The sequence below is a fragment of the Branchiostoma belcheri genome, unplaced genomic scaffold (genome assembly GCF_001625305.1).
Source record: "Branchiostoma belcheri isolate BF01 breed outbred unplaced genomic scaffold, Haploidv18h27 scaffold121, whole genome shotgun sequence".
In the NCBI taxonomy this organism is placed as follows: domain Eukaryota; kingdom Metazoa; phylum Chordata; class Leptocardii; order Amphioxiformes; family Branchiostomatidae; genus Branchiostoma; species Branchiostoma belcheri.
In genome coordinates, this window is record NW_017802614.1 from 393537 (window position 1) to 418136 (window position 24600).

Sequence of the window (24600 nt, forward strand, 5' to 3'; positions counted from 1 at the left end):
CCCAAAGCAGTTTCTGTAGTGAGCACACGATCCACTGTATGTTATTCTCTAGTCTATGTTTTATCAAGGACGTTATACGTTTTTGATTTGTTTGTATTACTGAGCGGCCATGGTTGTAAATTCACAGAAGAACTTTATTGCACGACAACATGCGACAATGTATGTCAACAACTACTAGTATTGAACAAAGTACAATATCTGCCGCTAGATGGCGCTGCTAGACCAATGGCTAAGTGTTGACCTTTGCCCCGTTTAGACCCCAGGGAACAGACGTGACAGAGCCCGGATATGGCAGAAACTTAGATGTTTTTCTTACGCATTTGTAGGAATAATTGATCGTTTTAGGTCGAATCTGACGATAGGAGTGACGTTTCAAGCCTCCCATATTAATCCAGGTAAGAAAAGATAGTCTGCTTTTCGAGGATTGATCCTCAGTTTTAGGCCAAGAAAGAGGAAACTTGCAGTGAAAATGTCGAAGTTTGCCGAGGCTTCATGCATCAGGTAAGCTGAACACAGAACAGGTGAAAATGTTTGTTGAACATGTCGGAGAGTCTGGATCACAATCGTGCTTCACAAGGTCGTGATCTACTCTTCACCACGACGTAGCAGGTCTGTCGCGTGTGTCTGCTACAATAATAGTTTCCTGTTTACCTTCCTCCTTTCCTTTGAACGAGAAAATTAAAAATGGGGCGACTTAAATATTTGAAATTGCCAGGATCTGTTTTTCATCAAGATCACAACTGTCTATCTTGGACATAACAAATTATAGTCGAGTATTAGACATGTTAAAGGTATGCAGGTAAGGTTTGAAACGAGGGTTTTAAGATACTAGTAGTGGCATTCAGAGTTTGTTTTTCGTATAGCTTAACTGAGGTCTTTGGAGGGAAGTCAAGATTTGGGTTTGCCGTGGACGACCCTAGAAATCCTTTTTGCATGATAGTGCAGGATATCCTGCATTTTCATGCAAAGATTTGAACTGGTCTGTAGTACTTGGGTCACCTAGCAGCCTACATTGGTACTACATCTGCTTGTGTCTCTCTCTTTATTTGACCATCATACTTCCACATACACTGTCTTGCTTTTTATGGTCTTAGCATATTTGGATCAAGATATGTAAGCTTTCGAGGGAATCACAAATGTTTTGTTGACTCATTAACCAACCTGGTTCATGTTCACTTCTCTTTCTATTGATTATAATCTGCCAGATTTGATAATGATAGCAACAAGGTACACATTGTAACTTATGTAAATATAAAAACATGGGACTTTAGGGTCATACTCATAGAAATCAAAGGAGGTCAACAAATTACCAAATTGCTAGACAGCCAGGTCGCAATTTGCTTGGCTGATGGGAGATATTCAGATATCCATTAGTTAGTATCAGAATCATTTCAGATGTACATAAAGCACAGCACTTGCAGAAACTGCTGTATGTCATGCTTGTCATGGAAATTTGAAGAAATTCACATTAAAATGACATGATTAACTGTGAATGTATACTTAAGTATGCACATATATACATGTTCAAGAATTAAGTGCTAGTAATTTGCACAATTTTTTTTTTTGGCATGTAACAAACGGTCTTTCTGTGTGGGTAGGATTTGGGCTAAAGTTACGATTACGGTTACGATTACGGTTAAACAAATCCTTAGACTCTCAGTGCTTTGTATCTTATACCGCGGTTAGTCAATAAAGTCGCATCAAATATAAATCGACCTGGCTTTGGCATTACTTAGAGTGAGAGTCTAGTAACAAGTTCCTTAGAGTGAGACTCTCACTCTAAGGAACTTGTTACTAGACTCTCACTCAAAGTAATGCCAAAGCCAGGTCGATTTATATTTGATGCGACTTTATTGACTAACCGCGGTATAAGATACAAAGCAATGCAACATTATAATGGAACTACAGATACAAAGTTATACAACGGAACAGTTACAGAGGGAAACACAATACTAAAAGTAGGCAAAGACTGAGAACAGAAACCAATTACCTGTACAGTCGAGTGTGTTGCAGGGAAAACTACAAGACTAAACTACTACTAACCTAAACTGGTGTGATGGAACGGAGCTTCCGAGAGGCGAAGAACTTAGTTCTAGTGCGCGTCCCGCTATTTTATAGTGCGCGCGGAAGGGCGGAGCGACATCTGCATGGCGGAGGCGTGGTCAGGCTTTGGCCAATGACGCGTCTGGGTCACGTGCTCTAACCACATGACCCCAGACCATCTAACGCAGTGATTGGCCTGTTACAGGCACATCACACAGATTCGTATTTGATGTTTCCTTTACAGGAAGAGCACATATAAAATCTGTCCAACTTGAGACTCTAGGAACATTTGAGCATTCCACCTTAGGAATCTTTGTTTCTTATTTCAACTAAAAAGGGATTATATTTCCAGTTATGTCCCTGTAGATTGATGGACCTGTTGATTGGCAAGTGATGTCCAGGTGATATGGCCATGGGCAACACCATCAGTCACCCGTCATGCCACAGGCCCCAGAGGATGCCTGGACTTTATGTGGAACTGTACCGCACAGACAGCAAGGAGCACATACTGAATAGACAGCCCTTGTACTATGCCTGTGAGGAAGAATACCTTGTGGAGGATTTGTGCTTCAGGGCTGCCAGTACCTGTGACATCACACCTCCGTATGTGTCCATGTTCGGCTTGGTGAAGGAGGATTTAGAAGGAAAATTAGCCACATGGTTGAGCCCGTCCGCCAAGGTCTCAGCCAAGAAAGGAGAGAAGGTCGTCCTGGTCTTCAGACTCAGGTTCAAGTTCGCCAACCTTTTTGAGCACAGAAGGCCAACCAGACATGGCATCGACCACAACCAGAACTCCACCGTTCTGGATGAGAACGCCATGAGCTATTACTTCCTGCAGGCTAGGGAAGACTTTCTATCCGGGCGGATTAAGATCTTACGGAACAACAATAAGGAGAAAGCAATTGAACAGAGCCTGGGACTTGCCGTGCTGGACATGTTGAGAATATCCCTGGAACAGAACGTCCCCGTGGACCAGATCAAGAAGCAGTACGGCTACAAGGACCTGCTGCCCCCGGAGGTGAAGGACCTGCTGACCAGGTACAACCCCTTCAACAGGAACAGGATCAAGAGCAAGTTTAACGGCTTCCTGCAGGAGTGGGCGGAGAAGGAGGTGGAGAACGCTAACAGAACTGCTCTCTTCATGAAGGAGAAGTACCTGAAGCACCTGGAGCAGGTGGAGGGGAGGGACTACGGCTGGGAGACGTTTGAAGGGTACGACGGCAGGAGTAAAGGAACAAGTGTGAAGGAGCTGATCCGAGTCAGCGGGGACACGGGCATCAGCTGGTGTAACCCTCCTGAGGTCAGTAAACTTTCTTTCCTCATACCTTTAGGTCTTACATATAAAAATATGTAACATGTAATGTGTTTATTATAATTCAATGACTCAAGTGTGTTGTTCAATGTACAATATGTAGAGACATTGTACACTTCAATTCTTATTTGTCCTACATACAGTATAGTATCCATGCTATTTGATGTGTTATTACTATATCAATACATGGTCATCATGACATGCAGACTTGGCATCTGTTGTCACCAAACATACCACTCCAGGTCTGAAAAAGATACATACTGTACGTTCTTTTTTGTGGGGACTTCAATTTGTAGTTGAAGGGAAAATGAGGTTTTGTGGTGTTTCAAAATCATTGCATTACAATTTTGTCAAAGTAAATAGTAATACACTGGAAACCCATACTTGCAGTGTTATAAAGTTGTGGCAGAGCAGACACTGCCAAAATAAAACCACCACGAACATCTCAAGATTTACAGTAGACAGAGCAAGTGATCCTAATAGGTGTGTTTGTTATAATAGATTATAAACTTTGTGTGTCTTGACATGTCTTGCCTGTAGGGTGACCCTCTCCCTGGCATGTGGCAGAACTTCTGTGACTTCCAGAACCTGAATGATGTGAGCGTTCAGGAGATCAAGGGCAATCTCTGGGAGGTCATCCTCAACAGGCTGCAGGGGGGCGGGCCGAAGGTGAGCCGCGTCTTACCAACATAGACATGTTGGTCTGGGAAGATGAGGAATGCTTTAGACATTTTATAATACAGTTAAGATCTCCTGGCATTAGTACTTAATGTCATCACTAGTTGAGAAGAGTGCATTTTACTTGTCGTTTGGCCATTGTCTATGTGTAGGTACCTTTAGTTTCCCATTTTTCTTGGCATTAGGGACTGGAACAAGGTCAGCTTTGAGCCCTGGCAAACATATTGAAATATGATGCCAAAAAAAACTCTTCCAAATATAATCACAGTGATTCATGTGAATTGTGATGTTTTTCAATTGTGAAAATGTGGGGGAGGACCATGAGAAAATTCTTAAATCTAACACAACCATTCTTAAATCTAACACAACCATCAGCCCTCCTCCCCTTGATACTTGATTTGGTACAGTCCCTAACCTGCTGGTAACCTACCATTCTGTCCTGCATCAGGTGCTCCATTTCAAGGACAGTGATGTGGTGGTCAGCCTGCTGACACTGATTGATGGCTATCACCGGCTGTTGGTGGATTCTTATCACTACTTCTGGAAGGACATTGCCCCTCCTTCCTTACTTATCCTGGCCGAAATCAAAGCCCACGGATCTATCATGTAAGATTTTATCTCAGACTGACTTGCCATAAATTCCAAACATGTTTCAAAGTCATATGTTACATACTTGCCATTTACAATCCAATATAAACTAGAAAGGTAACATTTGCAAAGCAAATGCGTAATGTTTGCCTTCGTATATGGTCTGCTTTCATTGTTAATTCTTACTCAAACACATTCATATACATTGTATATGGTTAGACAAGAGTCTAAATCCCTCCTGTTATAAATTGCAACATGATGTAACCCAACACTAGTTACCATGGTGACAGATGTCTAGTTCAGGTCATTGACCTTATTGGTTTGGAGAAGAAGAAGAGGTAGCAGAGCAAAAACAATATGTTTTCCTTTGGTAAACATTAGTACAGTTTTTGCATTTGACGTACATGCCATGTAATCCAAAGAAATTTTAAAGCCCTATACACATTGTATGACCTATACACATTATGTAAGTCATGTGTGCTTAACATTTATCTCAAACACAGTCCTATACATATTTTGTTATGTTTCATGTACTTGCCATGTATTCCAAATACACCATATTATATCAGACTCATTTTTACTGTACTACATGTATATACATTTTTTACGTTCTGCAAATCCAGGAGGCCGTTTGCAGAACAGAAGATAGAGAAGCATGGCAGCAAGCCAGGTACTTACGTCCTGCGTGCACACACGGAGATTTATGGCAACTTCTTCCTAAACGTCTGCTTCCCTGGAGGAGAAATAAAGAACTTCCAGGTGGTCTGCCAACAGGTATGTACAGAAACACACATCATGGTAAGGCCACAGCACTGTTATAGCCAGTTTAATCATCTCAATTTTGTTTCATGTAACATCATCAGAATTTTGAAATCTTTGACCTTCTGAAATGCTATTTTCTGCATTTTGAGAAGCAAATTTTGCTGGTACAACATGTAGATTAAAACTAGTCTAGTTCAATGACATCTCTTTCCATGTCTTAACATGCCGATTTTTGTCTGTCAAAGATGACGGTTCGGGCAAACTTTTTGTCTGTCACAAGTGGCAAAATTCCATCAAATGAACAAAATATGGATACTGGCTAGAACACTGCCACAACAAGCAAATCTTCTAGATGACATCCTCTGCTAACTCCAAATCTAATGAAAGAGCTTGATTAAAAAAACAACATGGCAAACAAAAACAAGATGCCTAAATTAATAGACCATAAACATTGTAACAAGAATTATATGTTGTTGTTGTAACAAAACCAAATCTAAATCATTATTCATTTTATATCTCAGAGGGGTCAGAGGTAGAGATGAGTACCAGTGAGTACGTGTGTGTACCGGAAAAATTGATACAGGTCCAAAATACCTAATCCCTCAGTACCAGTACTGTACCTAAATAATTTCACACTGATAACATGTATATGTCTATTTGTGACCTAAAATATGTAAATAGCTGGTCCCCCATGGGTCCCAAAGTAAGGATGTCGTAGCCTGTCTATGTTAACTTTATTCATGTTTCTGTCATTATGGAAGGAGTTCAGAAGAACATTTTAATTTTGTTGAATTGTTCAGGTACAGTTTCAGGTCCGGACCTGTACCTAAACCCGTGTAACTGTACCTGTACCTGTACCTAAAATTTGTTTAGGTACACAGGTCTCGTCAGAGGTTAGATCTTAAAGCTTGTTTAAAGGAATTTAAAGTGGCTTCTAATTTGTTGTTGGTTTAAGTGAGCTTTAGAGGGAAACTGCTCTGTCTGCATTTTTTGCATGTTACATGTACCTGCAGCAGTGCAGGGTTGCAGAAAAAATATTTCAAGCCCTGGGGCCGCAACATAACATGGTGATGTGAAGTAGTAGCCATATATGGTACGACCAAACTATTAACAGTTATGCTTCTGGAAGCACAACACTTTACATCAATAGTTTATTTATGTTGTGGTCATGTATGTTGATATACAGAGAGAAGGAAGGCTGCAGTATTCTATGGAGCCCAACAAGCCTGACGAGTGGTTTGACGGTATGAAGGAGCTGGTCAGCAACTACGGGAGGAACACTGTGGGACTGCCCTTCAGGTTCGACAGATGTCTGCCCCCCAAGAGAGACGGTAAGTTTCTCAGGTAGATGTAGCCTGTGCTGTGCATAGTAAATGTCACTGCACAATCTTCTACTTCACTTTCCACTTTTTTCCTACATTATTTTTGCAACAGGTGCTCATGACAATTCAGGGCATCATGACCTGTTTTTCTGGAAATCTGGGTTACTTTGAAATAATGATGAATGACTTGGCAACATGACGAACTGACTGGAAACATGTTGACTAGGGATTTGGCACATAGCCAACAACTGATTTCCTGCTGATGTACAATTCAAAGGAATACCGATTGTGAATCATGTTTTGGGCACTTATTACATTACATTTTATTACTCGGACGACCCCCCCCCCATGGACGGCCCCCCTAGGAACCTTGCGCCTTCAGCTGTCACTGGTCCCTCAAGCAGTGGGAAGAACCCCCCTTTCAAAATCCTGGCTACGGGCATGTCGGATGAACTTTATATGACATTGCTTGTCTTCATGTGACCATTAGACTGCACGTTTTGTTTGTCCCTAAGCCTGAGCATACTACTGCTGTTTTGGAGAAGTGTTGTAATACTGTTAGGTAGACCTAGTGTTCTGCTGTTTTATTGTTTGCTCAACTCTTCCCACAGAAAAGACCAACCTGACCATCAGAAGGGTGGAAGACGCCCCCCCTCCGCCGTCCCCCCGCCCCCTGCAGCCCGCCATGCCACGCCAGCTCATCCAGGAGAACAACCTGATCCAGGAGGACAACCTGTACTCCGGCAAGTTCACCACCGTCCACAAGGGCCGCATCAAGCAGGTTAGACACCACCTGCAGCTTTGGTGTACTCGGTTATTTCTGACAGACAAAGTCCATCACACGTCGGTGACCATGCCCTTCTAACCTTGTCCATGTCATAGTTGTGAGCAAGGTCATTTGTTATAGGGAGTTGGTCAGCAAGGTTGCCCACTAGTCATTTAAAGCTCCAACCAACTACCACAGCTATGATATTCTCCTTAGAGAGGGAGTAGAGCTTGTATCCTTACCCTCTGGATCCACAGATCCATTCGATGAATAACCTGTGTTTGCTTACTGCTTGCACACTGTCTAGGCTCTAGTAACTGTTATTTTCATTGACTGTATAATGTACTAAGAATATAATTTGGATTTCCCCTGTTTCCCTGTGCCCTGCCAGGATGGTATGTCCCAACCAGTGGTGGCCATCAAACGACTGAAGGATGAGAACTGGTTCAAGGTTTTCCACCAATCAGCCAGCAAGTTGCAGCAGTGGGACGACAAGCACATTATCCGGATGAAGGGTCTGTGTGTGGACCCGCCCATCATGGTGCTGGAGTATGCCAGGTGGGGGCAGTTCACTCCAGGGTCTAATGTAGAGATTTTTGTTTGCACACACTTGGAGCCAGCATCTTATTCTGTAGAGTGAGATGACAAGAAGCACAAAAGTCCCTCTGAAAGTGATATATGGATGTAGTGTCCAGTATTGAATGATTGTAGATATCTACATGGTAGGTCCCCTTTGTTGCTGTTAGGCCACACCAAGTAAATTTTATGGATGACGTCCTCGCGCTCATTGATTTTGGCCTGTTCCTAGAAAAAAAACAAGAAATTCCGCTTCCTGTAACTATGACCAAAGAGTCACGACAGTGCTGCAAATCGTTAGATTGACGTGAAACCCGTAACGCAAAATGGGTAAAGAGCACATGCTTTGTTTCTGCAGGCCTGCAAAAATGTGAAAGAAACAGGACAGGACGACAACTGCTGTTCCACCTGATTTATTGCTGTTTTGATGATGAATGAAAGACTTCTTGCTTGTTAATCTGTGTCACCTCATTCAATTTGTGTCCTAACATTTGTCGTCTCAGTATATTTCTAATCTAGGCATCTTGTTTTTAGGGCCCTTCTTGTTTTTTTTCGCCCTCTCGCATTAGATATAGGGTCTCCAAAGGACGTCATCCATAAAATTTACTTGGTGTGGCCTTATCAATGTAGGCTGGCTACAAATGTACATGTACATGTACTTTACTTTTATTGAAATTATGTAACTGCCAACATTAGTGGCACATTAATGTTTTGTTAATTATAGGTGGAAAAACTTGGCAGTGATTATGTATCTGTAAAGATTGCCGTGTTGTGTGTCAGGTTTGGTGCACTAGGTGACTATCTGCGTACACACAAGGTCAGTGTGGAACTGCCCTGGTTACTGACTGCTGCACATCAGCTGGCCAGCGTCATGTTGTACTTGGTAAGAGTCTGTTGATTTGTTACGCATAATTGTTAAACTGCCTCCAGGCATAACACAGTCTAGTTCTGTACAGTAATTAAATTACAAGCTGCTTAAGCCCAGAGTGTAACTTACTGTAAGATCCATTCATTCTTTGAGTCTATTGTTGCTGATTTACAATCGCTAGTCAATCCTATATTGACCATTATCATTGATATTGTCATTACTGGTGGCAATTTCAGATACTTGTGGTATCAGTTTCAAACAGATTTAAATTTCAATATAAGACAATCGTACTTAGCTATTCACAGAATGTTGAACATGGTAACTTTGTGTACATGATCAACAGGAAAGCAAAGGCTTTGGTCATGGTGGCCTGTGTGCCCAGAATGTGCTGGTAGCGAATGAGACGCCGTTTATCAAACTTGGTGATCCTGGCATCGGCTTCAGTGCAGAAAAGAAGAAAAGGTCAGGCATAGCATAACACTATCATTTTTATATTAGATATTTTTACTAATGAATTTGAAAATTCTGTTGGATGAGTCAATGTCTTAATTTGCTGCTGAGTTGATGATTACCTTTTCATATTAATTAGTAAAGAGAGAGATTAGTTTTATTACATTCTGTGATGTATTGGAAAGTACTTGTTCTTATATGATACTTATTTTATATCTAGATATGAACACAACTATTGCAACAGTGTTGAACAGTTAAAAAATCATGTCTATAACAGTCTACACACCAGTATCCAGATTCTTAAGTCTACCCTTCCCCTGCATGTCAGGTTGTTATGGCTGGCTCCTGAGGTAGTGTTTGAACACAAGGACACCAGCCCCAGTAGTGACAAGTTCAGCTATGGCACTACACTGTGGGAGATCTTCAACTACGGAGCAGAACCACTCTCAGTACTCGCCCCTGAAACTGTAAGTACGGGTGATACTGCAACAGTTAGTGTGTTAGCCTATAGTACACAGGACAAAGTGTCATTCTGTACAGTGTTTGGCACAATATCAACTCAAAGGTCTGTCAGACTCTCTAAAATCGTGAGATTTTTTAAATTAAAGCAAAAGCTTAAGCTAGGGCAACAGGTTTTTTAATTGTCAGTTGCAGATTGTTTCAAGATATGAAGAAAGAAAGAGTTTTTTTTGTGATTTTAAGATGCGTTGGGAAGTGGAACAAACTGACAGGTCTGTGTCATGGTTCAGGTTCAACAGCTTTACACGGAAGGCAGCATGCTGAAGTGTCCTGACAACTGCCCGGAGAGTGTGTACTGGAAAATGCGCTGGTTTTGGCAGAAGGACCCCCTGCAGAGACCAGAGTACCGTGCCATGCTCAGGACACTCAACCACCCAGATGGTACGTATAAACTATTTCAACTTGCTACCAGAAAATATCACACAACTTGCATTGCTGAAAAGTTTCAAGTCAGCTCTGAAGAGCATGCAAGCTGTACATATAGTTTGAAATGAATCAATGTGACAAAATGAAATTAATTTGACAAAATTGAATGGGCCACCCAGCTGTCTGAAGATTTAATAAATAAACTCACAGACATTCTGGGATCGGCGCAAGTATTGTTTCTTTCTTGGCCTTTTATTATAATTGTGGTCAGGTCCTTGGATTAATTTGTTTGTCCGTAATTCTCTACATCATGCAAATCAAAATGAAACCTTACCACTGCTTTAGAAAGATTATTTTCCCCCATTTCATTCAAGTCGGACTGAAGTGTTTTGATATATAAACCAATACTGGCTAGACTGTTGAGTATGCAGCACCAGAACCTGATGAGATGACTGACTTCCATCCTGCCCTTCAGTTACAGACCAGTCAGGCCCTCCTGCCGTGGAGAGACTGGGGCCTGCCCCGACGGACGACACGTGGCCCATCTTTAACGGCAACATCGACCTTTTCCCTGATGATGATGACCGAGATGACAGAAGTATGTGTTTCAAAGAATGTCAAATCATTGACAGTTTCATCTTTTACTGTTAAAGTTAGATACCTTTTTTTATTAGAAAGTTTAGGGTTAGGTTAAAAAGAGTAATACTCTAATAACTATTTTTGTCTGGCTACATCATTGAATAGATAAGTTGACTGTTGAGTAGATTTGACTTATGACTTTCTTCTGTCCTGTTAGGAATACATCAGATCCCTCAGCAGGACAATCCCTTTGTCCTGCCGCCTCCAGTTCCGATGGACCCTCCAGTCCACACCGACCAGAAGTTCTCTCCAGCAGATCTCAAGTTCCAGAAAGAGCTTGGATCTGTAAGTAACACTGTGACAAAGTTAAACTGCCTTTTGGTGTCACTAAGAATGAATGGAACACTGATGTAAGTTGTTTGTTTGGATCATGGCATGACCAATTTATACACAAATGACTCAATTATTTTCATGACCCAGTTGTTCACTACTTTTGTTATTGAGTCAAAAACTGGTTCTCTCCCAGGGATACAAGGGTGGGTTTCTTGGCACTGCAAGCTTCTGATGTTTTGCCTGTTTAAAGCAATTAACTGCCTTCCTCAAAGCTGAGGCAAAATTTCCTGGGGAAGGGGGGGGATGTTAGCCAAGGTACTAAAAGTCTTATATCTGAGGTAGTCATGGATGTTCAAACATAATCAGAGATGTCTCTGTAAAGTTGCACTGTGGCACAGGTAAATGGACGTCTGGGAAGAGTGGCTAAGACCGACAGGGCATTTCCAGTATAAATAAAGGGTATTGATTGATTGATTGATAGTCATGAACACTTTGGTGTTGTCCTCCCCCAGGGCTACTTTGGTCGTGTGGATCTGTATTCCTACGACCCCTATGGAAGGGAATGCAAAGACGACCCCCTGGTCAAGCTGTTTGCTGTGAAATCAGTGAAGAGAAATGCAGTATATTTTGACAAGAATCCCGCCAAGCTCGACGAGTACCGCAAGGACTTTCTGGATGAGCTGAAGTTGCTGAAGACATTGAGCCACCCCAATATCATCCAAGTGATCGGCACAATGCAGGACAGTGATAGTAAGTGTTTGGCTAGGTGCAGAAGAGTGATGTTACAAATGTATGTGTACGTGCTTGGCTATGATGAGGCAATGATTCCAAAAATGGAATTAAAATAAGGCATCATTTTTAGAACCAGTGTTCAGGGATTACTAAATAATCAGTTAGGAGAGAGAAACCATAGATTTGGAGAATCTTAATATTCTAGACCTGCTGCATACTTACAGTATAGCATGGTAACAGCTGCACAGAATCTTGTTTGTCTTCAACCATTTTCCAGAAGGACCCATGGCCAGGATAAAAACCTGTGTTATAATGTGTTTGTGTGCACAGATGAGTTCCCTGCTCTGGTGTTGGAGTATATGGAGTATGGTTCCCTGGAGATCTTCCTTAGAAAATGGAAGGCCAACATCCAACTGGACCGTCAGCTCAGATATGCTCTACAGGTGGCACAGGTAAGTTACTGGTACCATCTAAAGCTTCATTCGCTAATGAATAATAAGTGTGTAGCCCCCCACCATAAAAAAAGACACCAGTACAAAAAAGAGAGCCTGATAAAAACGCTTAAAACATTCCAAAAATACGGCAAAGCCTAAACCTTTGCTTGGAGAGGAGACCCACACCTCCTCCACCCATCCTGTAAATTTCACTACACGCATGTGTGATGAACATTTGTTTTTCTTAAAAGGATTGTAATTGAGATTTCTGACTCAACCACATACAATAATAATCATTCAATTGTCGCCATGGCAATAATTTTATTGTCTGCCTTGTTTTGCCTGTATTCAGGGCATGGAATATCTACATGGCAAACATGTACTTCACCGGGACCTGGCAGCACGCAACATTCTGGTGGCACATGCCGACATTGTCAAAATCAGCGACTTTGGCCTGTCACGGGAACTGACAGAAGGGACCTACTACAGTTCACAGAAGGGCATCTTCCCCATCAACTGGTAGGTACAGTTGTTCTAGTGATGTGAAATGTTAGCTGCTTCAACCAGTTCTATTTCTACAGTCTGTGATATAGCATAGCTACATACTGTCAAAGGTGTGCTGTTAAAAATCTGAAATATCTTCTGTGCATGTAAGAAACATCATAATGTCATCTGCAAAAAGCTTGTCAAATAACAGTTTGTTTTATCTGGTCCCAGGTATGCACCTGAAGCTTTGGACAAGGTGAACAAGTACCAGAAAGCCAGCGATGTCTGGAGTTATGGAGTAACAGTCTGGGAGATCCTGTCTCTTGGCAAGAAGCCAGAATACTCCAAGAATGTTGGGGGCGACAACGAAATTGAGGAGCCAGTGTACGACAAGTTACAGCGGGGAGAGCGGCTGGTGAAGCCAGAACAGTGTCCGGACGAGGTGTACGCTGTAGTGAACACGTGCTGGAAGTGGGTACCACAGGACAGACCCTCCTTCTCACTGTTAGTCGCCCAGTTTGATGAACTGAGCAAGGTCAAATATGCCGGCGTCTTGTATGACTAATTAGAAAGTACACATCACTGCACAAAAATAGAGAGAAACGGCTTCATGTTAGGTGTAGAATCCATTGTATCATATACTAAGAGTTTCAACTTGCTAAAAGTCGAATTAGAAGAACATTTCAAAGAAAATTTAAGGAAAAGTTGGTGATTTTTTTTCATGTTTTATGGTATGCTGGGTTGCATTAACAATAGTGGTAGACAATACATGTACTTGTATTTAATTGGCTTAGACAGAAGAGTACATGGTAGAAAGAATTGAATCTGCCAAAAGTGGAGATAGAAAAAAAATGTTTTTTTTTCGTATGTCCAGTCACAGTGGAAGCATCCATGTGTAAACCTTTCCAGATTAAAAATTTTGATGTTTTTACATGTACATGTAGCTCAGTGGTGCCTTTGAAAGTTTGATCTCGTCCCAGAGTTGATATGTACAATGTAACATGTGGTTATCCTGTAAAAATTCATTTACTTTTCGCTGTGGTTTTATTTTGTAGTTGCAGTAGAAGTAGTTATCATGGTGTTTCGAATTTGCGGTTTAAACAATTCTGAGGTGTATACAAGAAATACATGTTTTCGGTGTCTTGACTTCATCGTGGAGAGTTACATGTACGTGAGTGATAGGGATGGTTGACTACAGTATATATACATGTACTCCACTCACTGTGAAAGGAACTCAATTTTGAATTTGATTGCTCTTTTTCAAACCAACCTTTCATCAGAGAATTGTCCTTAAATGCAGTAAAAGTTCATTAATACTACTGTTGTGAAGGGAAACCGCAATTACTGCTTTTTTGTATTGTCTGTGTACCACATGTATATGACTGCCTTTTCTACATTCAAGGTACTGTATTAAAGGTATCTGTTTTACAGAAGTTAGAAAAATTGAGTTGGTATGGTTACCTTACACCTTGTTGTACACTTCCTTTAACTAAGAATAGTACATGTAGTAGTTAGTGCTTGTGTATAGGAAAAAGTATGTAATATTTGGGTAAATGTATACTTGACCTGTACATAACTACTGGATATGTTGTCTTCCCTGGCAAATGGGAAGGTAGGGATGGAATGAAGATACATGCTGTAGTTTTAGTTCAGCATCAATGAACTATTAGATGTTATTTGATGTGAAAGGTGCTTGGAAGTACTGAACTTTTTAAGAAACATCCATAACTGTTGGTTTCCCCCTTCTTGATTGGTGTACCACATTCACATTGTTATTTGTGTCAATAGATTTGCCTTGTCACAACTGTATGTGACTGACTGTAGGTTTATATGTTGAAAATGCAAGTTGAGAAGTGTGGATCTGCCAACAACTTGTGCCACTGTGACCATATATCATGCACTCCCATAGTTCTTTGTTCCAAGGTCCTTGTTCAATTATGTCTTCTCTTCCCTATATATTATATACACGATATAGGGAGCAGTTATATGTAGTCTTTTGTACCAAATTTAGGTGAAGAATGGTGAAAATGGCTGCCTATAAAAGGTAAAGATAGGGTTTTAATTAGTTAAGCAGGTTGTGGGGTGCTGTAGAGTAAGTTTTGATCATGTTAAGAATTTTAAATTTGCTGCACCCTCTCATTTTATGTCAAACATACATGTAATACTGGTATGTATTTTACAACATGTATTAAAAGGTAAAAGAAAGGAAACACAGTGATTCCAATATGTTCTTCTTCTACATGTATGATGTCATGCCTTACTCAACTGTGTTGTGAGGAATGATACAATAATGTTGGTACATGTATAAGCTGACCTTTGTAGTGATCCCTTCAGCTGTATGGAAACTATGATAAAAGTGGTCCTGCCATTTGTGGGACAGGTGAAAATGGACATTGCTGAAATGGGACATTGCTATCTTGTTCTTGTGAGTACATGCAATTTTGTATTGTTGAAACCAGAAGTGTCTTCTTAATACTGTAATTTTTGTGTTGCTTGGATCATAGAGCAGCTTAATGGTGACCTTGAGGGTTTTCTATAATAACAACTTGTCATCATTTCCAGGGTCTGTATCATGTAATTATCAACAATGTACAGCAAAATGGTCTAAACATAGAAAATTTTAACCAAATCTGGAATCAATGAGATACACAGCGAGGAAATTTTATTGGCCAGCCCTGAATCCAGTTTGACTAGTGTTGCTGAAGCATTTGTACTTTTGGAAAGATGTCTGTTTCCTCACAATTCTGGAGATTAATCTGTTGGCTGATTGATACAGTACCTATCTCTACATTTGTGTATACCTTGCCATGGTTGTTGCGCAGTTCCAGTCCATGCTGTAAGGAGTTTAAAAAAGCAACATTAGACGAAGGTGACATAAATATAAATAAGTCTTGAAAAGATGATGTCTTCTTCCAACGTTGCTCTGAATGAACTTAGATATTGCCACATTCCAATATCAGATTCTGTTTTATTTCAGAACTTTTTTTTCTTACTTATAACATGTCTTTGTCAGTGAACAGAAAATGCGTAGCTGTAGTTTATTAAGTGCTATAGTGTCGTTGAACATTTATGAATGGTTGGACAATACATGTACTACCTAACCAGGGAGGGTGGTTGAAAAATTGGGCTCACCAAACTATTAGAGTGCTGTCCTTTCATAATCATGTTTTTCTACCCATTTATTTATTCCAAGGAAGATATGTTGTATGGAGGTTGGCGCATACATTGTCCATAGGATACAACTACATAGTTACTGTAACAATGCTGACAAGATAGTAGGGAAGATGCCCTGGGAGTACTTAATAAACACTTTTAAGCTGTTCAATTCATTAGAAATGTTTATCATATTTTTCATTTACTGGGTCACAGTCTACAGCAACTTGTCAAGATACTAAAAAACACAATCACGCAGCAGACACCACATTTTTACCACAATCTTTTACTTGCAAGGCTCCTTGACTCAACACCAGTATTAATCGTTCCCTTCTATTTCAAAAATAGTTAACAACCTTTTCCTCATTCTTCAAGCAATATTGCAGCAAATTGATCCCAAAACCTACACCTTGGTATACATCTTCACACTGAATCATCTTAGTTTACTTTTTTGGTCCAGACATTTTGGGATTTATCATTTCTTGTTCTACTTTGGTAATTGGTAAGGAAATCCTGACCAAGACCAGCTCAGAAATCTAGATAAACTCAATTCCTGTGTCTGTACTGTGCATCCTCCTGACTACCTTGTTGGAGGCAGTGACTTCAGTTTGAACTGTTACAAGCTGATAGGAGGAAGGACTCTACCTTAACACACTTTCCGTTTGAAACAATGCCTCAATAATGAACATGATTCTGTTGATTCCCTATGGGAACTGTTACAGTTACAGTAGTGATTCCTGATATGCACATACATTTTGTACCAGTCCTGATTTTCAAGATGGGGTCAATACGAGTGAAGATAACAGCTGATTGTTCTCACCAGTGCATGTTCGGAGGTAGTTTCACATAAATAAAGCACACATTTGGACTACTTTGAAAATCTTTCTCCTCCTTCATAAATAGGAAGGAATGAGGTCATCTGGCCTTCATCTTGAAAATGTAGAGTGGCACAACTATATTCACTACATTACATAAAAAAATGTATGCTTATAACCTTGAGAGTTCACAAAAAGAGACTGTACTGTTACATCTGTGTGAAAACCCAACATAATTATGTACTTCATGACAGATATTCAATATCCAGGTCATTATTAGTTATTTCATACAACTTCAATACAAGAATGTGTTAATGTTACCTCAATATTTTTGTTTCATAAGTGACCTGAATTACGTGACGTGTATGTAAGATGTAAAATCATAGACAATCGTGTTCTCCTAAACAGATTAAAAGTCTCAACATTTATGATATGATGTTGAAACACAATGTACGGCCACATTTTAGGCTTTAGTTGGAGCAGTTGCCAAGTTCCTTGCAAAAATATTACAATGGATGCCTTCAACAATCTTCCCTTTTCTGGCAAAGGTGATATGTTTTCAATTTCTTACATCATGACCATTATTTACTCAGATAGCATATGTCTAGCATATCTGGGTTCTACCTCATCAACAGATGGTCCAACATTGATACTTTCCTGTATATTCTATATGACAATGATCAAGCTTGGAAGTCAGGCTTTCTGTATTAGTTATATCATCATGCTTTGAATAACAGCAACGTGTGCTTCAGAGCAGCATGTCAAAGGTTTCTTTCAGCATTACACACATGGAGAAGTATTGTAAATAGATCTATACACTTGTGCCTACTCATATCTACTTGCAGGGACATTTCAACTCATCTTCTGCTGTTCTCACTCAATTTTGCTACTTCCATTAACTTAAAAAAAATTCTGTTAATGAACCCAAGGGGTAAGACAGGGAAAACAAACTAAAAGCCCTACATTTTTACCTTCCATTCCTCATCAGAAGTTGTCACAGCACTATATACTTTTAGTACATGAAAGTGTAATAATATCATTAATGTCACAACTGAGTCAATGCAAAATGCCCTTAAACCCATGAGGAAAAAACTTCTTTAGTTATTTTTCTGTACAACAGTTAATACACTAAGAAACATAGTTTTACACATTTAAGAGAGCCAATCCCAGGACAATGAGTTACAATAGTTACAAGAACAAAAGTGGCTTATACTTTTGGCAAAGTGTTTGTGCTGTAACTAGTTGCTAGCAAGTACATGAATAGCACAAGAAAAGCCATTCTACAACATTGTGTAACAGGTCGACAATTCATACAAAAGCAGAACATTATTGTACTAAGTACAGGCATAACGTTACACTTTGATAATATTTACTCTAATTTGCATGTCTGCGAATTTGAAGAGTGACACTTGTCCTTGTTTACACTACCTGAGAATTGTACATAATTGCACTCCAGAGTTACAACTCCCTATAATATGTTACAATAAATATACAACAGTGGTTCAAAAATATACATTCTAGGACGGATGTTGGTATTCAGCAGAAATATACACTCATCTAGTCTCATGTATGATTGTAACAATTTGTACACTTCTACTGTTTTAAGACTGTACAAGTTATGATTGTCCCTTTGTCATGCTGGAATGTTCTACAATAAAACATCTGGAACTTAATACCCAGAAAGTTTTTTTCTTTGCACACAAGTCCCTATATATACAACAAGCCTCTTTATCAGAATAATCCACAGTAGCAGCACTTAATGAGGAACTGAGTACACAACCACTACAGCAGCATATAGCAGGATCTAGCAAACTCTGCAAAGGGGAACAGGGAGAAGTGGAAAATCACTATACTGTAGTGATAAAGTTGGAGTCACAATCAAAATCATTCTTTTGTGCCATTTGGGTCACATTTAATTCCATAATCCCAGTTTCCTGATGTTGTGTGCGTGTTTCACAGGATCGGACCCACAACTGAAGGATTATCAGTCTCATCTAGTAGTAGAGTCAAAATTGTTTTCCACTTACCCATAATATTTGGCCTCTCTCCATCTCTACCTGTCCTCCATTTTGTTAAATAAAATGATTGATATGTTTTGATTATAATTCACAGAAAAAATTCCTGTGGCTGTAGAGAAGACAATCCATTAACTCCCAAACTAAAGTAACAGCCATCATGGTAAATATACCTTCAAATTCTAAGGCAGAACATAACAGGTGGCTGAAGCAGCCAGGATTTGCTGAAACTCAGAAGAGACATGTATCTTCCACCCCTGGTACTGCAGGATGAGGTTGGATCACTGGTGACAGACTAAAGTATTTTTCATTGTTTCCATATGCCAAAACACAATCAGTATGACACAGCCCAACCAGAAGAAGCCTAGTTGCTTAGTTCACTTTCTGACCACAGCAGGTAACGTTACTGACTGCTAATCTCAACTTGAATTTGGTCTGGTCTATGTTATGAACATCATTCAGCGAGAAGGTTCAACATTGTCATTTTGGATTTTATCCATTTCAACAGTGGTTTGTTCCATTCCAACAGCGATCAACTGACCAGACACGACTGAATGTCAGCACTGATGTGTGACTGCCTTACGCATCACATGGCTATGTAATATACCATCCTAGTTATGTCTTCTTCCTTCCATGATTATCTTGTTGTGATACATCTTGTATGTTATTAGCCCTACTAATTTAAATTAGAAAATAGACCTGTATGTAGAGAGTAAATTTTTCTTCCAAAAGAGAAGTATTGCAGTGGTTGAAAATTGCACATCAAGGCCTGCTGCACCCATAGCAACCAATAAGCTTCATATAATATTGATGACTGTATAGGTTTGAAAAGGACAAAGTTTAAGACATGTCTACGTTTCTAAAGTTCAGTATTTTACACATGGGGAACATGCATGCCAGGACAGAGTGTATGCTAGTTTTGGGCACCCCAATATTACTGATAACTTCTATCATTAAACGATCCTTACACAAAACATTGTATGAGGCTTAATTCCAGAAGAACACTGAGGACCATGAAGACGACATATAGGGTGAAGAAGATGATGCCCATAGAGCGGTTCATGCGCCAGCGACAGGCTGCGATGGTGGTGATGACACAGACCAGCATGGCCAGCAGCATGAGGATGGAGCAGAACAGGCCGCGGCTGTTCACGTCTACAGCACGGCCATTATACACACAGGAGTACAGCAGCCAGGGAACAGGCAGCCTGCAACAACAGCATACTGTCAGCTTTCAGTCACATACATGGTCAATATCTCAGCTTGGACAATTACTGGAATTACATAAAGCAAAATTGACGCTTGTCTCGTCATGTGACCCTGTGTAACCTTTACCAGTAACTCCCTTGTCATGTGATGACCTATTCAGAGCTATCCTGTGCACACTGAAGCACAGTAATACCAAACTAGATGTTCTCACCCGATTGTGATGTCAAAAATGTTGCTGCCGATGGAACTGGAGACGGCCATGTCCCCGAAGCCCCGCCTGGCCACCAGGACACTGGTGATGAGATCAGGAACACTCGTCCCTGCTGCCAGCACTGTCAGGCCCATCACCTGAGGGCAGCACAGCAGCACAATACAATGCATTAAGACCATGCTTTTAAATGTTCTATGTAGAATATGCCAGAATGTTCAACACAGATTTGAACGTGGGCATCACAAGGAAGAAGATGTATAATGTGAAATGACATTAAAAAAGACTAGATGTAGATATAAACCTTCATTAGTTGAAATTTGATAGGTAGTCTTTGGTTATTGTTCAGTTGAAGGTGCATCATGTGGTATTGGTGTACATGTTATATGTATGTGTCTGGACCATGCCATTTACAACAAAGGTGTTGAAGAAGTATGTCATTAAATGTGCAAAACAAAAGACTGGCTCACAGCATTCCTATGTATTGCCATTCTAATCCCTTTGAGTCACGTACATCTCAAGTTATATAGTTTTTATTTTCAAGCAGAAAGAAATGACAGTTATTCCTGGAATTTCAATGTGTTTCAACAGCCACTGGAACAAGACCAATGACCGTTACAGAAGCTGTAACTACTGCCATACTGACCTCTATGTTAAGGCCCATGGTATCACCTGTCTGATTGGCCCACCACAACATTAGGTAGGAGAAGATGGAGATCCAGATAATGCTGCCCAAGAAGCCCCAGGGGTAGAAACGGCGAGCAGACTGGAACAAAAATATCAGTTATGCCATTAATATTGTGAAACGAGTCAGTTAGGGGTCTTGCCGAATCATGACATCATGAACACTAAACAGAAGATGAGATCAATATGTTGCCGGCCAAAGAAAATACATGTACCAAATATATGTTCCTGAAAATCTGAGAGAATCTTGTCATGGTTTTACTTACCACAGTACTCTATACATTCAAGGCAATTACCATACCAAAAGTGATACCAGAAGATTGAAACCATCCATAGCCATGTAGACCAGTACTTAAGCTATACTGTACATACATACTATGGTACACATATTATACACACTATACTAAATACATACATGTACAATGTACTATATAATACCTACAGGTTTTCTGACGTCAGGCAGGGTAACCCACATGAGGAACACCAGGGGGAACATGATGACATACGATACTCTCTTCTTCCAGGAGTCAGGCCAGCTCAGGTCCAACGGTTCCTCCTTCTCCTCATCATCCTCCTCACTTTCCTCATCTCTCTCTGTTGCTTCTACATCCTGATAGAAAAAACACTGTCATCAATGCTATGTCTCCACACACAACAGGACAGGCAGACACCAAGCAGCTATGTGTAGCATATCACTACCATGGCGTCACCCATCTTAGTAATGCAAACTGAAAATGTTTTTGTTGAACCAATTATATTACCCAGCTATGCAAGTACATGTACAGGTATAGACAGAGTCTACTTACACATTTGAATGATATTCATGTTTGTATCCATAGCCTTCCCCCCCCCCAGCAAAACCCTCCCTATGGCTCTTACCTCTTTGCACACTGTGTGTCCACTAGTCATAGTCCTTTGAAACTGACTGACAGGTATAGTTACTGTAGTAGCCCACCAGCCCTTCCCCACCCTCCTAAGTACAGTCCCAAAGAGAGTTGTTACCTGGGTGACCCCATTCCTGACTGTGCCGTTCTTCTTGGCTAAACCATCCTGAGATGAAACAGAGGAGGATGACTGTCGACGTTTGTCCCCGCAGTGTCGGACCACTTCCCCAAGTGGAACAGACCGGCTGTCTTCTGACATGTCCAGATTCTCCTGAAGGATAATATCAGCATTATCCAAGTTAGAAAGTCACTGGTCATGAGGATGGTAAAACTGATGTGTTTGCATTTTAAGACCGTTTACTGGGTATATGATACAAACAAACAACATTCCCGGCAGTACCTGAGATGTACTGGGTCTGTCTGAGTCGTCCGATGCATCACATGCAGGGTTGGTGACCCCCAGGGTCTTCACAGTCAGGGTGGCCATGTTGCTGGTCTTGTTGAGGGGTGTGACTTCTGGGTCACCTGTCAACTTAACATGTCCAACCTGTAACAGCAGACAAGACACACAGACGTCAAACCAGTATCATCAAAAATACATGATTTCTGCACCAAGGACAGGAAGGGTGGTGTAACTGTCATTCAGCACCAAGGACAGGAAGGGTGGTGTAACTGGCATTCAGCACCAAGGACAGGAAGGGCATTGTTGTTGTCATTTAGCACCAGGGACCGGAAAGGGTGGTGTAACTGGCATTCTGCACCAAGGACAGGAAGGGTGGTGTAACTGTCATTCAGCACCAAGGTACGAGGAAGGGTGGTGTAACTGTCATTCAGCACCAAGGACAGGAAGGGTGGTGTAACTGTCATTCAGCACCTAAGGACAGGAAGGGTGGTGTAACTGTCATTCAGCACCAAGGACAGGAAGGGTGGTGTAACTGTCATTCAGCACTAAGGACAGGAAGGGTGGTGTAACTTGCATTCAGCACCAGGAACAGGAAGGGTGGTGTAGCTGTCTGTAAAATTAGGTGCCCTCTTAACATGTGGCAATTATTTCACTTCTTACATGGGTTTTGAGCCATGCTTTGTGATTATCTTTGTAAGTGAAAAATGATAATAACATGAAAAATTCCACAACTTACTCCCTGTTTTCTTTTCAGTTACTGCTACATGATGTTAAATGTCGGGGGTTTTGCCCTACTTACATCCGTGTTCAGACAGACTTACCTCATTTTCCATCATGACCTGCACCTTGGTGATTGTGTACAAAGCCATGGCCTTGTCTGAGATCTTAGCTGCAGGGAGGAACACAAGATGGTTTGTACACACACACATGGACAAATGAATCTATCTTTCAATTTCAAGCTACACCATCTTCTACATTAATCGAACAAGTCCTTACAAAGGCTACTATCTTGATTATCTATGAACCTTTCAAACAGGTGACAATGAGAAACCATTTCACAAAGATACATGTATAGAGACCACATAAAAGAGACTACTGGTGTATGGATTTATACATGGCTGATTTGTATCTCTGGCATCTGCAAATAGGATTGTAAGGAATTGACTTCATTGTTGAGATTTATCAGGCTTGCAAAACTTTCCATGGCCAAAATCTTACAGGGATTTTCAAAGATCAAGTGTTGCTTGATCTGATAAACTCAAATTAAAGAAAGGTCAAGGCCAAAACCAGACAACCAACTTTGTTCAACACTACTTCAGGAGATACAGAAAAACTTACTATATGTTCATGGTGTGGACATTGTTGGAATGTCAAAAAAGTCACAGTCAGAGTACTTTATATTTATTCACCCAGCACCCATGGTGATCTATAGTGCAGTTCACCACACAATTAGCAAGTCTGTACCTCTTGAACCGCCTTATAGTTTCCATAGTAAAAAGATTAGACAGAAATAGGAAAAGATATCAGTATCTTGTATCATTTCATTGCAACTGAGACAACAAATTTGCAATTTCTTTTAGTCATTTTATGAATAATGAATTGGTGTGCAGTATTGTGGGTCAAATATACAGTCCTGGCATTTATGGAAATTCATCTTTTATTCAGCAGGGTGAAATAGCAGCTATTATCATCATCATAATGCCACTGTTACTTCTTATCAATAGTGCTAATACGGTGCATGGGAATGTAACATTGATGACCAGTCATGAATATTATATGAGCAAATACTGTCTAACTGTTCTACCCATATTGTGGATAAAGAAGCATGATGCAATATGCCTGGGGTACTCTTTGAACATTTTAAACATCTTTTTCAGATGTTGTCAGATTAACGAGAGTGTGCATATCTTCTAGAGCTATTACTATACAAGATTGATAATGTTTCATTTGTTGGAAATTCCTGAAAGTACACACATATAATACTAGTATGACAGAAAACGTACATTAAATCTGATATTCAACAATTTACAATATTCATCATTGTCATCATCATTTCATTCCATTTTTGAATTTGAGAGGGGGAAAGAGGAAAACAGGTCTTAACAATAAATTACAATCAAAATGTACTTCTGATGTCTGAACACTTTTCAAACATTTCTTGACCACAACCAGCCAGATGAATATATCACATGTACTGCATGCATGTATAGCTTACCTTCACCAATGGGATCAATGGTGTGGATGAGCAGCTGTAAAGCCCCATGGCGGAACAGCCCAGAGTTGCTGCGGAAGGCTGGAAAATTGAAATGCTGGCTTTCCCTCTGGAAGGAGAAAGAGGATGGAACTGTCAGGATTGAGTTCATTTCTGCAGCTACAAATGTATCACTCTTTTTACTACATGTATATCTGTCAAGT

The 24600-nt window shown here is 40.4% G+C and overlaps 2 protein-coding genes across 4 annotated transcripts in view; one reads left to right on the top strand and one right to left on the bottom strand.

Annotated features, from left to right (window-relative positions):
* Nucleotides 1–234: 234 nt before the first annotated feature.
* On the top strand, nucleotides 235–15768 carry LOC109463011 (tyrosine-protein kinase JAK2-like). Of its 3 annotated transcripts, none has more exons than XM_019759660.1 (18): nucleotides 235–395; nucleotides 2410–3343; nucleotides 3896–4024; nucleotides 4482–4639; nucleotides 5245–5395; nucleotides 6570–6714; nucleotides 7317–7486; nucleotides 7863–8029; nucleotides 8828–8930; nucleotides 9259–9377; nucleotides 9694–9832; nucleotides 10115–10265; nucleotides 10726–10848; nucleotides 11047–11174; nucleotides 11675–11912; nucleotides 12225–12346; nucleotides 12681–12847; nucleotides 13046–15768. In XM_019759660.1, the coding sequence occupies exons 2-18, from the start codon at nucleotides 2450–2452 to the stop codon at nucleotides 13377–13379; spliced, it is 3438 nt and encodes a 1145-aa protein (XP_019615219.1). In that variant the 5' UTR covers nucleotides 235–395; nucleotides 2410–2449; the 3' UTR covers nucleotides 13380–15768. The 3 variants fall into 3 exon arrangements, with proteins under 3 accessions (XP_019615219.1, XP_019615217.1, XP_019615218.1); XM_019759658.1 differs by having other exon boundaries at nucleotides 236–395; nucleotides 2396–3343; XM_019759659.1 differs by lacking the exon at nucleotides 235–395 and adding an exon at nucleotides 402–501 and having other exon boundaries at nucleotides 2396–3343.
* Nucleotides 15769–17858: 2090 nt separating this feature from the next.
* LOC109463013 (sodium/potassium/calcium exchanger 2-like) overlaps nucleotides 17859–24600 on the bottom strand; it is a 15452-nt gene continuing 8710 nt past the window's right edge. The window contains 8 exon segments of the mRNA XM_019759661.1: nucleotides 17859–20005; nucleotides 20218–20354; nucleotides 20861–20980; nucleotides 21341–21508; nucleotides 21901–22053; nucleotides 22183–22329; nucleotides 23007–23074; nucleotides 24401–24506. Coding sequence (XP_019615220.1) covers nucleotides 19762–20005; nucleotides 20218–20354; nucleotides 20861–20980; nucleotides 21341–21508; nucleotides 21901–22053; nucleotides 22183–22329; nucleotides 23007–23074; nucleotides 24401–24506 — 1143 coding nt within the window. The 3' untranslated portion in view covers nucleotides 17859–19761.

Excerpts from the sequence above, each read along its gene's own strand:
- LOC109463011 (XM_019759660.1), top strand. The coding sequence starts at position 2,450 with ATGGCCATGGGCAACACCATCAGTCACCCGTCATGCCACAGGCCCCAG. Across the intron at positions 7,487-7,862 it reads ACAAGGGCCGCATCAAGCAG|GATGGTATGTCCCAACCAGT; the intron begins GTTAGACACCAC and ends GTGCCCTGCCAG. Across the intron at positions 12,347-12,680 it reads ATGCTCTACAGGTGGCACAG|GGCATGGAATATCTACATGG; the intron begins GTAAGTTACTGG and ends GCCTGTATTCAG.